Below are 15,648 nucleotides of genomic sequence, written 5' to 3'. Positions count from 1 at the left end.
AATAACAACTATTTTAAATGACCAAAACATATGCCAAAAAGTCCTAAATGACCCCACCCCATCTCATAAAACAAATTAATAACACCCTACACATTTAAAAAATCAAAACAAGATGGACAATGAAAAATACAACCCTCCACACAACATGTACCCCTTCTATATTCGGACAAATTAAAACAAAAACAAACTCCTCAACACAAAAAATCAATAAACTGCCATACATCCAGAACACACAGAAATCCTATAAAGCAACACAAATATACCAAAGACAAAAACACCAAGCCGGCATGACATAGCCTCCGCTTTCCTCACGAGCTCTGAAGACGATGCACTGTCGAAACGGCTCACACCTGATCTTATCCCATCATATCCTTCTCCTTCCCCAAAAATTTCTATATTTCACCTCTCTCACAAAGAATTCTCTGCCCACCCTTAAAAACCCAAGTCTCCCACATCTCTTTATCCCCAGATTTCCAATCCCCCTTCTTTTCAGTTACATTTCAACAGCAGATAAAGGTTTATATACATATGGTATTTATAATCGCCATATGCCGGATGTCGCTGAATAAGAAGACAATATCCTACAAAGGTATGTCCGAATTATTTTTCTTATATATTCTTCATATATCTGTCTTTAAAACATCATCAGTGCCCTAAAAATTGAGTAAAAAGCCAATGACATTATAAAAAAGGGGTATTCCTAAACAAGAATAGACTAAATAGCCATAAAAATAATATTTACTTAGAAGAGTTACATGAGAATTTTTCCAGAAATAATACCTATATCTCTATTTAAGTTTTGTAGACCTGCAAAAGGCATATGACAAGGTGCCAAGAGAAAAGCTATTCAAAACGGTACAGTTATTCTCCTATATACACCCTCAAAGGGTATATATAGGAGATTCCATTGTTAATTTTTTATTGGAAATTTTCTTCAAAATTGCCAATAAAAAATTAACAATGGAATCTCCTATTGTGATCCATATGGTGAGATCTTATATTTCAGTCTTCTAAGGCACTTCTAACTGCATCAATCCACTTCTTGCTAGGTCATGCATTCTGGCAACAAAAACTTGTTCTTCTAACCTTTTTCTCTCTCAATTTGTTTAAGAGACCACACTGCTGAGATTAGCTCTGCTCACTCATTACTGAATATACAAATAATGTCAAGTTCATTCCTAATCAGTGGCAGAGCCATATTAAAATTAGGATATTAGGATCCTGATTTTTAACATAGTTCTTCCACTGATGCCATCTGTTCACTCCCCTAAATTTTATCAGTACTCTCATATCTTTTATCAGTACCTCATATCTGATTTGAACACTGTTCTGTATCCTGCTGATTTAATGGTCTGACTAATTTCTCTCTTATTCTATATAAATTTATTCAGTTGACTCTCCATCATTTACTAATTCTGTTGTCTATTTCTATATATAGTTGCCATTAATAATTACAGTGGAATTAAATAACATGCTGGAATACTGAGGTACTGCAATATGACTCTGACATTTCGTGTTCTGCCAATAATTTCAATGAAACAAAAACAGATAGCATGGAAAATTTTTCTAGTTTCCAAATATTAAATTTAAATAAAATCCACCCCATAAAATCCTACTAATTCTATATAGAATAATCACTATTCCTTACATTAGCACAGTCAACGAATAAATAACACAATACTTTCAAAAGAAGTCCGATCAGCTTGACTACTCATAAAAATACTTTCTTATGACTTTGTGGACACTATCTTTTCACGCTATGTGTTTCTAAAACATCTTGTACTTTACACAGTAAGGCAAATTAGTAGCAGTTTAACTGCAAGAACTTGTGGGAAAGACAGCACATAATATCCCAGTAGTACCAATAGCATATGTTTTTGGTATCTTCTTTAGAATTAAACAGAGAGAAGGCAAAATATTGCGCAGAGGTGAACTCTAATTGCAAAAGCTCTTTAAAGAATTCCAAGTGAGTCCCTCACAAATATTCCAAACTCAATAATCTAACTACCTTCCAATCAGTAATAGCTGCAGAAAGTTAGTGACCAAATGTTCAAACATAAGTAATATTGGCTATTTGTACTAATTGTAATAGGAGGCTTGGCCAATCTTTGCATGTTCTTGCATTATTCAGCATTTTTAATAATTCTCATTCCATTCATTCTCCTTCATTTCATCCATTCATTATTAGCTTTTCAGTCATATTTTCCATGTGCTTATACTTTGAATAATTTTTTGTGCTGTTGAAATGTATTCAACAGTTGAAGTGTTCAACTGTATTGAAAACACCTTTGCTCCAACTAATGCCTACCAATGCTGGCCTGGTTAGCTAAGTGGATCAACCAATAGGTTCAAATTTCAATGCAATCTGGAATAATCACATCAAGAATTAGGTGTCTTCCTACAAAAAATATACAGTCTTCATCAGAGAATCAAATTTAAACTTAAAAATAGAATTAAATGGAACTATAGATATTATTTCTGGAAAATGTTCCATGTTACTCCTCTATATAAATAATTTTTATGGCTATTTTGCCTATTTTTCTTTAGGAGTATCCCTTTTATGATGTCATTGGCTCTTTACTCAATTTTTAATGCATTACTGATGTTTTAAAGATATAGATACATGAAGAATATAAAGAAGGAATAATTTTGGCTATGCCTTTGTAGGATGTTCCTGGCTATCTTCTTGAGTGGCATTTAGCATATGGCAGTAAACATTTATATTATTGCTGAAGTATTACTGAAAAGAAGGGGGCGGTTGGAAATGGGGAGATAGAGAGATGTGGGAGAACTGTTGGTAGGACCAAGGTATGTGAATTTAAAACCTGGTTTCAAGGGTGGGCTGTGAATTCTTTGGGAAGAAAGTGAAAGATAGAAATTTTTTGGAGAAAGGAGAAGGATGATGAAACTCCCACCCCTAATCATGTGGGATTAAATATCATTTCCTATATGTTGTGGTTGTTTTTTTTTAATTACCCATTTCTAGTCTGTTACAATGGTGATGATTTAAGACATTTAAATTGGAATATTTTTATAATTAATAGCAGTTAATTAAATATCCATCCATTGTGCTTAAATGTATTTTATGTTACTTTTAAACAAGAATTTTGTCTGGGAGCCCACTGCAACCAATAGGCTGTGTTTATCCTACATCAAGGGCATGGATAATTGAGATTGTCTTTAAGTGGGCAATGAATTCCATAACCATTGTGAGACCACCACTCACTTATTGGAGACCTGAAGGGCCTGGAAAAAGTTCATTTGGTTCTCTAGAGAAGGGTTTCTGGATTATGTACAAAATAAAAAGATAAAAACAAAAAACAAAAAATAACAATAATAAATTGAAAACCATACTAAAAAAGGTTTTGAGTTCAAGGTTATATCGTAGTGTGTAGTGTTCATGCAAGCTCCTGATAAGATAAGTATTATTTTCAGTTATCATTGATGAAATTACTTAATATTGCGTAGTTTTATTTGCTTTGCATATTTTAGTGCGTCTGTTTGTGTGTTTTTGGTGTGTTATAACTTATAATTTGATAAAACACGTTGCAAATAAGTATGGCACCTGTACGAAGGAAAATGGCGGCCAGTAATGATGGTTCGCCATCTTTATCAAAGAACGGTAGTATAAAAGAAATGAGTCAGTGTTCTAGCTGTGAAATGTAGGCTTTGCAGAGTGCAGTCAGAGTGTGGTTAGATGATAATAAACGATTGAATGTGTGTAGAAAATGTAGGGAGAATGAGGAATTGAAGTGTATTTCGGATTGTGAGTGTGATATTTTTGTCAAACTTCAGAATGAAGAAAACAGGGATATGACAAGAAACGGTAAGGTGGTACATGAGAATTGTGAGAGTGTGAATGTAGAAAGTGTGAATGATAGTATTAATGGTTTCTCAGAGAATAAAGATGAGATAGATGCATTGAGTGAGATCGCGTTGTTGAATGGTGTGATAGAAAGGGCAAAACAGCTAGAGTGCACGAACAAAAGTCGACTGAATGAACTAATCAATAATAAAAAGTATGACAGGAAAAATAGACGTATGAATGTGAACATGAACAAAATGAAGGATAGAGTGCTGTATGGAGACTCGTTAGTACGAGGTGTGTTAGTAGAGGATTTGACAAAATCGTACCAACCTGGTGCGACCATAAAGGATGTAACTGAGTCTATTAGAGAGCAAAAGGAAAGGGTGAAAGAAATGATTTGTTACAGCCAAATCTGAGAATTTGTCTGTAACAAATATGACCACATTGCCACCAATCGGTGAGAGTGATCATAGGGTCTTGACTTGGGAGGTGGCTAAAGGTGTAGAATTTTCAATTAAGACAGGGTACATGTGGAATTATCGGGCTGGAAAGTATGACAAGCTTAGGAGTTTGATTGGATCAGTGCCATGGCATGTACAACTGCAAGGACTAGAAGTTGATAGTGCATGGGAGGTAGTTAAGAAGTGCTTGCATGAAGCAATGGCTGACTGTATACCTAGAGTCCAAATAATAAATCAAGTAGGGGTTAAATGGATGAATAACACCATTAAGCTTGAGCTGCAAAAAAAGAAACAACTATGGAGGCAATTTAAGGAGAAAGGTGACCGGCAAGCACATGAACAGTATAAAGCGCAGGCCAGAAGGGTGACGAGTGTGGTAAGAAAAGCAAAAAAGGATTATGAAAGAACATTGGCCATGCAGGTTAAAGAGAATCCTAAACAGTTTTTTAGATATGTAGCAAGTAAAAGGAAAAATGTACATGGCAGAATGATTTTAAAGAATGCCGATGGTAGGGAGGTAACTGAATCAGTTGAGATAGTTGAGTTACTGAGTGAGCACTTTGCAAGAATATATCATCCAGGTGGTGACATTGCAGAAACGAATAAACCAGTAGATTATACTGAAATTGTGGTGAATGAAGTGGAGGGGAGTAGTCTATTGCATAACCTCAATGTCAATACATCTGTGGGATTGGATGGTATACCAGCTCGTGTTGTACGAGAAGCAGCTAAAGAATTGTCAGTACCCTTGACCATTTTGTTTAATTTGAGTCTCGGGTCTGGGTTAGTCCTGAGCGGGTGGAAAGAGTGGAAAATAGTTCCACTGCATAAAAGTGGTTCCAAGACTGCTGTTGTAAATTACCGACCGATTAGCATATCAGGAATCATTGTCAAGGTCTTAGAGAAATTAGTCAAGAAAAGAATACAGGATTGGATAGATGAAAATGGGATATTGTATGGGGGACAACATGGTTTTGTGAAGGGTAGATCATGCCTCAGTAACTTGCTCACGTTTTATAACACAGTGACGGATGAACTGGATAGGGGCAATGGGTTTACAGTGATACTACTGGACCTTGCCAAGGCTTTTGATAGGATACCACATGGAACCCTAATCAGTAAACTGGAGCAGATGGGGATAGATATAGGGTTGGTGAGATGGATAGGAGGGTGGTTGAAGGAGAGATACCAGAGAGTGGTTTATTCAGGAGTGGAGTCTAAAAGACGTCTTGTGACTAGTGGAGTGCCGCAGGGCTCTGTTCTTGGACCACTGCTTTTCAATTTCTTCATCAATGATATTGGGAAGGATTTGAGAGAAAGTGTTCACTTGTTTGCTGATGATGCAAAGTTGGGTAGAGCAATTGTGAGTGCAAAGGATGTCAAAATTTTACAGGATGATTTGGATAGTTTGGAGGACTGGGCTAGGAAAATGGATGTCAATTTAATGTGGCAAAGTGTAAGGTTATGCACTTTGGGGTGAAAAGAATAGCAGCAGTATATCACATTGGTGGAACCGTACTCCAGGAGATTGATGAGGCCAGGGATTTGGGAGTGTTGGTGGATAGGGAGTTGAAGCTTAGGGGGCACATTGCAAAAGTGACTAAAACAGCTCATCAAATCACTTGTCTTCTGAAAAATACTTTAACATGCAGAGACAAACAAGTTGTTGTTCCTCTGTATCGAGCCTTGATAAGACCCCATCTGGACTTCTCTGCCCAGTTATGGGCACCAGGGTTTCTTCGTGATGGGGAGGAAATGGAGAGGTCCGGAGACGAGTGACCAAGATGATCGCAGGTCTGTGGAATGAACCTTATGAGAATAGGTTGAAGATTTGTGGGTTGCAGAAATTGGACGATAGGCGAAGGAGGGGTGATATGATTGAGACATTCAAATTACTGAAGGGTTTTTATAAGATTAATCCAGAAGATATTTTTGAAAATATGACTGGTGGTGGGAGGATTATAGGCCATGCATGGAAGCTGGGCAAGAGCATGGTTGACATGGGTGTTAGAGCTAGATTTTTTACTTGGAGAGTGGTGAATGAGTGGAATAAGCTTCCAAAGTCTGTTGTGGGTGCTACGACCGTGAATGAGTTCAAGGCAAGGTATGATAGATACTGTGTGAATGTTGAATAGTTGTTCTTGACATGATGTTAGGGCCTCCCTCGATGAGTCTGTCGACTCCTTGGAGTTTTCCGGAACAATAATAATAATAAATAATAATAAATTCTTAGCCAGCCCACAGTATTATTATTATTACAGGCAACTCCAAGGAGTCCATAGACTCATCGAGGGAGGCCCTAACATCATGTAAAGAACAACTATTCGACATTCACACATTATCTATCATACCTTGCCTTGAACTCATTCACGGTCGTAGCACCCACAACAGACTCCAGCAGCTTATTGAACTCATTCATCACTCTCCACGTAAAAAACATAGCTCTAACATCCTTGCTAACCACACTCTGGTCAAGCTTCCATGTATGGCCCCTAGTCCTCCGACCACCAGTCCTATTCTCAAAAATCTCTTCTGAATTAATCTTATAGAAACCCTTCAGTAATTTGAATTCTCAATCATATCACCCTTTTCTGCCTATCAACCAATTTCTGCAATCCACAAATCTTCAACCTGTTCTCATAAGGTTCATTCCATAGACCAGCTATCATCTTGGTCACTCGTCTCTGGTTCCTCTCCACCTCCTCCCCATCAAGAAGAAACCCTGGCGCCCATATCTGAGCACAGTAGTCTAGATGGGGTGTTATCAAGGCTCAATACAGAGAAAGAATAACCTGTTTGTCTCTGCTTGTTAAAGTATTTTTCAGCAACCAAGTGATTTTCTTGAGCTGATTTAGCCACTTTTGCGATGTGCCCCCTAGACTTCAACTCGTTATCCACCAACACTCCCAAATCCATGGCCTCGTCAATCTCCTGAAGTACAATTCCACCAATGTGATATACTGCTGCTAATCTTTTCACCCCAAAATGCATAACCTTACATTTTGCCACATTAAATTGACATCCATTCTCCTTAGCCCAGTCCTCCAAACTATCCAAATCATCCTGCAAAATTTTGACATCCTGTGCACTCACTATTGCTCTACCCAACTTTGCATCATCAGCAAACAAATGAACACTTCCTCTCAGATCCTTTCCTATATCGTTAATGAGCAAATTGAACAGTAGTGGTCCAAGACCAGAACCCTGCAGCACACCACTAGTCACAGTAGTCTTTTGGACTCTACTCCTGAATAAATCACTCTCTGATGTCTCTCCATCAACCACCCTCCTATCCATCTCACCAACCCTATATCCATCCCCATATGCTGCAGTTTACTGATTAGAATTCCATGTAGTATTCTTTCAAAGGCCTTAGCAAGGTCCAGTAAAATCACTGTAAACCTATTACTCTTATCCAGTTCAGCCTTCACTGTGTTATAAAACGTGAACAAGTTACTGAGGCATGATATACCCTTCACAAAACCATTCTGTCCTCCCATACAGTATCCTATTTTCATCTATCCAATCCTGTATTTTCCTCTTGACTATTTTCTCCAAGACCTTGACAATGATTCCTGATATGCTGATCGGTCGGTAACTTACAACAGCAGTCTTGGATCCTCCTTTATGCAGTAGAACTATTTTCCCCTCTTTCCACTCCCTTGGGACTAACCCAGACCCGAGACTCAAATTAAACAAAATGGTCAAGAGCACTGACAATTCTTCAGCCACTTCACGTACGACACGAGCTGGTATCCAATCCAATCCTACAGATGTATTGATATTGAGGTTTTGTAATAGACTATTCACCTCCACTTCATTCAGCACAATTCCCGTATAAGCTGTTGGTTCTTTCATTCCTACAATGTCACCACCTGGATGATATACTCTTGCAAAGTGCTCGCTCAGTAATTCCACTATATCAACTGATTCAGTTACCTCCCTACTATTGGCATTCTTTAAAATCATTGTGTCGTATACATATCGAAAAAACTGTTTGGGATTCTCTTTAGCCTGCATGGCTAATGTTCTTTCATAATCCGCTTTTGCCTTTCTTACTGTTATGTCGTGACATATTTCTTAATTTATACTTTTGTGCTCGCCTACTTATATCACTTATCTTAAATTATCACTGTGTAGTGTTATCACTTTAACTATATATTTCTATGGTCTATACACATGCAAATATCAGAACATTGTACTCTCTCATCTACAGTAAAATCTATCCACACAACTGGCCGTTTCTTAGAATGATTAAATATATTAAATAATTAACAAAGGGTAGACTTCTGAATAGAGTCCGATCCTCAGCAATAATGGTCTGGAGTCACCTCGTAATCAGGTTCTGGCAATATTTATTTGATCAAGATGTGCCAGCAAGATCCCAGGTTAGAAATTCCACTTAACTAAGGAGTAACCTTCAGAAAATATACTAAGCTAATCAATCTATTAATTATTCTTTATCCCAATTTTATCTATCTCTCTTAAAATACTTTAGTTTGCAGTCATGGTCTCTGTCATATAATTCTTTCCCGCTCAGAATCAGATATTAGCAAGCGGTGCATTGGATTCAATTCAAGGCACAAAACAGGTTAAGATATTCAAGATACATTTATTAAATTCCTAAGATCACACATTTACAAGAATACATTCAACTGGAATGGAGGTATCCTAAGTTATAAAGTTAAACATAACAACTGTAATTCACACAACATATCCAATCATAGGTTAATTTCACAGCACAAAGTTTTGTTTGCATCTTCTAAATATCCTTACTAGTCTACACATACTCTTAAGACAATCACATTGGTAACTTTATAAATCATTACTCATAACAATTCAAACTACAATTCATTCAACTAATTACTTGAAAAACAGCCCTAAGACTTAAACACTGCTATCCAATATCCACTAAAGTCCTTTTCCTACAGGTATAGAGTTCTGAAACATAACATCTCTTTTCTTCTATATTACAATATTCCTCTCTTTCTTAACAAAGACTTACAAAAGGTTTTAACATTACCATATTTCTGGAAATATATTCATTCTGTCATCTTATCTTTACTTCGTCCCACGGAATGTCCGGTCTTTTTCTAGACGATTATCTCACATGCTAGGCTTGGACTTCATTGTTCTGCCTTTCTTTCTCATCATGGACTAGAAACAGCATGGCTCGGACCGATCCACATGGACGTATATGCCGGTCAGTTCCATCAAGCTTGCTCGGAATGCTGCCGAATATCTCCTTCCGTACAACATTTCGAAACGATGGCAGTGAATAGCTACACGCTATCAATAAGATCTTGAACTCTCTCCGACTCCACAAGAAAATCCCTAGTAGACTACATATTCAAGAAGAAAAAGCTCCTCGAAAGGGGGGCAAACTCCTTTTATACCTTTTACCCTCGTCACCCTCTTTTGCACACGTGTCATATATTCTATTTGCGTCTTCCTGGAAAACATCAAGCATGTGCAGTTCCGCAAATAAACAATTTGCTGTCGGCTACGCAATTCACCCGAGGTTTTTGTTAGTGGACTTTTGAACTTCTGTTACATGCCTTAACATATATCTTACAAAAAAATACCTTTTCCAATATAAATTCTTCTTATTATTATTATTATTGTTCCGGGAAACTCTAAGGAGTCGACAGACTCATCGAGGGAGGCCCTAACATCATGTCTGGAACAACTATTCAACATTCACACAGTCTCTATCATATCTTGCCTTGAACTCATTCACGGTCGTAGCACCCACAACAGACTCTGGAAGCTTATTCCGCTCATTCACCACTCTCCAAGTAAAAAACCTAGCTCTAACACCCTTGTCAACCATGCTCTTGCCCAGCTTCCATGCATGGCCCCTAGTCCTCCCACCACCAGTCATATTTTCAAAAATATCTTCTGAATCAATCTTATAAAAACCATTCAGTAATTTGAATGTCTCAATCATATCACCCCTCCTTCGCCTATCGTCCAATTTCTGCAACCCACAAATCCTCAACCTATTCTCATAAGGTTCATTACACAGACCTGCTATCATCTTGTTCACTCAATTTACAACAGCAGTCTTGGAACCACCTTTATGCAGTGGAACTATTTTCCCCTCCTTCCACCAGCTCGGGGCTAACCCACACCCGACACTCAAATTAAACAAAATGGTCAAGGGTACTGACAATTCATTAGCTGCTTCTCGTACTACACGAGCTGGTATACCATCCAACCCCACAGATGTATTGACATTGAGGTTATGCAATAGACTACTCACCTCCACTTCATTCACCACAATTCCCGTATAATCTACTGGTTTATTCGTTTCTGCAATGTCACCACCTGGATGATATATTCTTGCAAAGTGCTCACTCAGTAACTCAGCTATCTCAACTGATTCAGTTACCTCCCTACCATCGGCATTCTTTAAAATCATTCTGCCATGTACATTTTTCCTTTTACTTGCTACATATCTAAAAAACTGTCTAGGATTCTCTTTAGCCCGCATGGCCAATGTTCTTCCGTAATCTTTTTTGCTTTTCTTACCACACTCGTCACCCTTCTGGCTTGCGCTTCATACCGTTCATGTGCCTGCCGGTCATCTTTCTCCTTAAATTCCCTCCATAGTTGTTTCTTTTTTTGCAGCTCAAGCTTAATGGTGTTATTCATCCATTTAACCCCTACTTGATTTATTATTCGGACTCTAGGGTATACAATCAGCCATTGCTTCATGCAAGCACTGCTTAACCACCTCCCATGCACTATCAACTTCTAGTCCTTGCAGTTGTACATGCCATGGCACTGAGCCAATCAAACTCCTAAGCTTGTCATACTTTCCAGCCCGATAATTCCACATGTACCCTGTCTTAATTGAAAATTCTACACCTTTAGCCACCTCCCAAGTCAAGACCCTATGATCACTCTCACCGATTGGTGGCGATGTGGTCATATTTGTTACAGCCAAATCCTCAGATGTAATTACTAGGTCAAGCACTCTCTGACCCCTGGTATTTTCCATTACATGCTGTCGCAGATAGTTATTCCTTAATAACCACATAAAATCCAATTCCTTCCTCCCGTGTGTCCTCTCCTCACTCCAATCAATGCGACCATAGTTGAAATCTCCCATAATAATCACCCTCCTTCCACTCATTTCTTCTATTTGCTTGTGAATACTGTCACCACCATCTTTTCCATCACCTGGTCTATAGCAGCACCCAATTGTATATTTAGTTCTGCTAGCAACAATCTCAGACCAAATGGCCTCAAATGTGCTCTTTTCTTTATCCTGCAATTCAACTTCTATTCTCCTTGGCTGTAGGTCATCAGCTATCATCAACAATACTCCTCCCCCCATTTTATTCTCTCTGTCATTCCTGAACACACTATACCCATCACATTCAATCCCACTAGCTATATCATCTACAGTCAGCCATGCTTCACTAATACCAATAACCTGTGGTCTGGAAGTGCCAACTATGGCCAAAAACTCTTCCTTCTTGTTCCTAATACTCCTAGTATTAGTGTACATGAATTTAAGATCCCCATTAGCCCCAACCCTACCTTGATGCCTTATATTAACTATCCCACTCTGGTTTGTTGTCCTTATTTGCTCTAGCATATTATATTCATTCTTACATTCAACTGCCTCCCTAAGGACTGTATATCTACTCCCCCCCCCCCCCTAACGAATCTAGTTTCCCTGAATTTGCACATCCACTACATTCAGCAACACTTTCTCAAGTCTTCTTACACCATAACCATTCAAATGCAAGCCATCCATCTTATATAGATTCTTTCGCCCATCAAACTCACTCCACACGTCCACAAATTCCACACCACTCGTCATACATAACCCACGCATAAAGTCATTCGCAATTATGGCCCTCCTTTTAAACATTTCACTGTCATACCGTGACAAAAGACTAATCATTCTAACTCTCTCACTCTTTTCTTTTACTACCTCAAACAATTCATTCAGGTCTTCTATCATTTCCATTTTATCTCCTTTCAAATCATTCGTACCTGCCACAACAATCATTTCTTTCACCCTTTCCTTTTGCTCTCTAATAGACTCAGTTACATCCTTTATGGTCGCACCAGGTTGGTACAATTTTGTCAAATCCTCTACTAACACACCTCGTACTAACGAGTCTCCATACAGCACTCTATCCTTCATTTTGTTCATGTTCAAATTCATACGCCAATTTTTCCTGTCATACCTTTTATTATTGGTTGGTTCATTCAGTTGACTTTTGTTCATGCACTCTAGCTGCTGTTTTGCCCTTTCTATCGCACCATTCAACAACGCGATCTCGTTCAATGCATTTATCTCATCTTTTTTATTCTCTGAGAAACCATTAATACTATCATTCACAATCTCATAATTCTCATGTACAACCTTGCCGTTTCTTGTCATATCGCTATTTTCTTCATTCTGAAGGTTGACAAATATATCACACTCACGATCCGAAATACACTTCAATTCCTCATTCTCCCTACATTTTCTACACACATTCAATCCTTTATTATCATCTATCCACACTCCGACTGCACTCAGTAAAGCGTACATTTCACAGCTAGTACACTGACTCATTTCTTTTATACTACTGTTCTTTGATAACGATGGCGAACCATCATTACTGGCCGCCATTTTCCTTCGTACAGGTGCCATAATTATTGCAACGTGTTTTATCAAATAATAAGTTATACACACCAAAAACATACAAACAGAAGCACTAAAATACGCAAGGCAAACAAAACTATGCAATATTAACTAATTTTATCAACGATAACTGAAAATAATACTTATCTTATCAGGAGCTTGCACGAACACTTACAAAAAATTATGACATCGTTTACCTTTAAGTAATATTACATAAAATAGTACTAGTATAATGTTCATTAAACAATTTGTATCTTTGCCTATGTACAAGCATTTTCATTGTTATTTAGCTAAAGCTTGTTGAATCCTGAATGAATTATTTCTTTAAGGAAATCTTGTGATTTAAGATTCAACATTACCACACTCGTTACCCTCTGGCCTGCGCTTTATACCATTCATGTGCCTGCCAGTTCACCTTTCTCCTTAACTCCTCCATGGATGTTTCTTTTTTTGCAGCTCAAGCTTAATGGTGTTATTCATCCATTTACACCTACTTGATTTATTATTTGGACTCTAGGTATACAGTCAACCATTGCCCCCTGCAAACCCTTCTTAACCGCCTCCCATGCAATATCAACATCCAGCCCTTGCAGTTTTACATGCCAATGCACCGAACCATTCGAACTCCTAAGCTTGTCATACTTAGCAGCCTGATAATTCCACATGTACCCTGCCTTAATTGTAAATTCCACACCTTTAGCCACCTCCCAAGTGAAGACCCTATGATCATCTCACCAACTGGTAGCAACGTGGTCATATTCATTACAGGCATATTCTCAGATGCAATTACTAGGTTAAACACTCTCTGACCCCCTAGTATTTTCCATTACATGCTGGCGCAGATAGTTATCCCTTAATAACTGCATAAAATCCAATTCCTTCCTCCCATGTGTCCTCTCCTCCTTCCAATCAATGTTACCATAGTTGAAATCTCCCATAATAATTACTCTCCTTCCACTCATTTCTTCTATTTGCTTATGCATACTATCTTCACCCATCTATTCCATCACCTGGTCTATAGCAGACCCCAATTGTATATTTTATTCTGCTAGCCTCAATCTCACACCAAATAGCCTCAAATGTGCTCTTTTCTCTATCCTGCAGTTCAACTTCAATTCTACTTGGATGCATTTCATCAACTATCATCAATAACACTCCTCCCCCCCCCCATTCTTTTCTCTCTATCCCTCCTGAACACACTATACCCTTCACATTCTATCCCACTAACTATATCATCTTCTGTCAGCCACGTTTCAATAATGTCAATAACCTGTGGCCTGGAAGTGCCAACCAAGACCAAAAATTCTTCCTTCTTGTTCCTAATACTTCTGGCATCACTATAATTAAATAAAGTACAAATGTAATAATAATAACTAGTATTTTTCCAATATATGTTGGCTTGATGTGGTTGATTTAGTTATTAATTAAGACATCTAACTTAGATACTTTTTATCAGTATTAATGTACTATTAGTTTACAATTTCTAAGCAGTCAGAGACACAAAAAACATCTTATTGGAATAATGCTATGAAGACAAGAATAATCTCATGAACTCAGTCTAGTCAATGTGAATGTTTACATCTCAAGGTAAAGGTAAAGCGTTAGCCAATAAAATTTGACATACTTGATCCAGGCACCACCACAAAGAGCCATACCTCAAACTAAATACTTCATTCCCCAAGTGTTAGTCACCATACATCTTTTCATTTTTGTATATTATTATTCGTGACACCTCCAAGGAGTCCGAAGACTCATCACGGGAGGACACCTACTGTACAACTCTCCATCTCAACCACTACCGAACTTCTACTACCAATCAATGTGGGATAAAAAACCCTGCTACCTCTGTATGAGATCGGCTAACTAACCTTCAATTGAAAAAAGTCCATATAAAGATTCCTCCGTCACGACGGGAATCAAACTCAGGCCTTTTCCAATCGAAGGGCGCAATGTATCATTGTTCTTCCAATTGCGCTACAGAGGTTACTAACACTTGGGGAATGAAGAATTTTTTCTAAACATGCAATCAGCTATAATTAAATAAGTTATTATTTAATTATAGCTATATTAAATACTAGTTATTATTATTACAAATCTAATAATAATAACTAGTATTTTTCCAATATATGTTGGTTTGATGTGGTTGGTTTAGTTATTAAGACAATTAAGTTAGATACTTTTGATCAGTCTATTTATTAACAATAATAAGATTATCAATATAAAATTAGTGCATACTTATAAATATAAATAAACAGCTTATGCTACTTATATACCATACTCAATAGTATCAAGTAAGTCTACTGATCCGTTTTTCAGATACTTTTATAAATCACCAAGATTAATGGTTATTTTTCTGAAAGCTATAAATGCAAAATTCTAATTACTACTACAAGAAAAAAATAAACTACTTCCAGTTTACTTACTTATTCAGAATGAAGTTGGATGCAAATAACATAAAAAGGCTGAATTCGTTTCCTTGACAAACATACCCTAATCGTGCAATTTCATATGCTAGACGTCCTAAGCCAGCCCCAGGTACAAGGATGCGAACTTCCCTTGGATTGCTAGAAATAATTAACATTTATTCGCATAGTATTTCCATGGTGAATGGAAATAAAATAATTAACTTAACATTTCATGGCTATCGATATAACTTGCATGTTGTGATTCAATTTGTGGTTATGTAACAAATTAAATAGATAACTATCTTGCAGACAAGGAGAACT

The 15,648-nt window shown here is 37.5% G+C and overlaps 1 protein-coding gene across 1 annotated transcript in view; it reads right to left on the bottom strand.

Moving 5' to 3' along the window:
• LOC150101166 (protein-L-histidine N-pros-methyltransferase CARNMT1) overlaps positions 1 to 15,648 on the bottom strand; it is a 153,822-nt gene that overhangs the window by 55,957 nt on the left and 82,217 nt on the right. Inside the window, exon 4 of the mRNA XM_090402181.1 lies at positions 15,346 to 15,486. Coding sequence (XP_090258307.1) covers positions 15,346 to 15,486 — 141 coding nt within the window. The remainder of the gene's footprint in view (positions 1 to 15,345; positions 15,487 to 15,648) is intronic.

The sequence above is a fragment of the Typopeltis vanoorti genome, chromosome 12 (assembly GCF_054136105.1).
Source record: "Typopeltis vanoorti isolate ZY-2024b chromosome 12, IOZ_Tvanoo_1.0, whole genome shotgun sequence".
Taxonomy (NCBI): domain Eukaryota; kingdom Metazoa; phylum Arthropoda; class Arachnida; order Uropygi; family Thelyphonidae; genus Typopeltis; species Typopeltis vanoorti.
The sequence above is the reverse complement of the archived record's forward strand: the minus strand, read 5'-3'. Positions and strand labels throughout refer to the sequence as shown.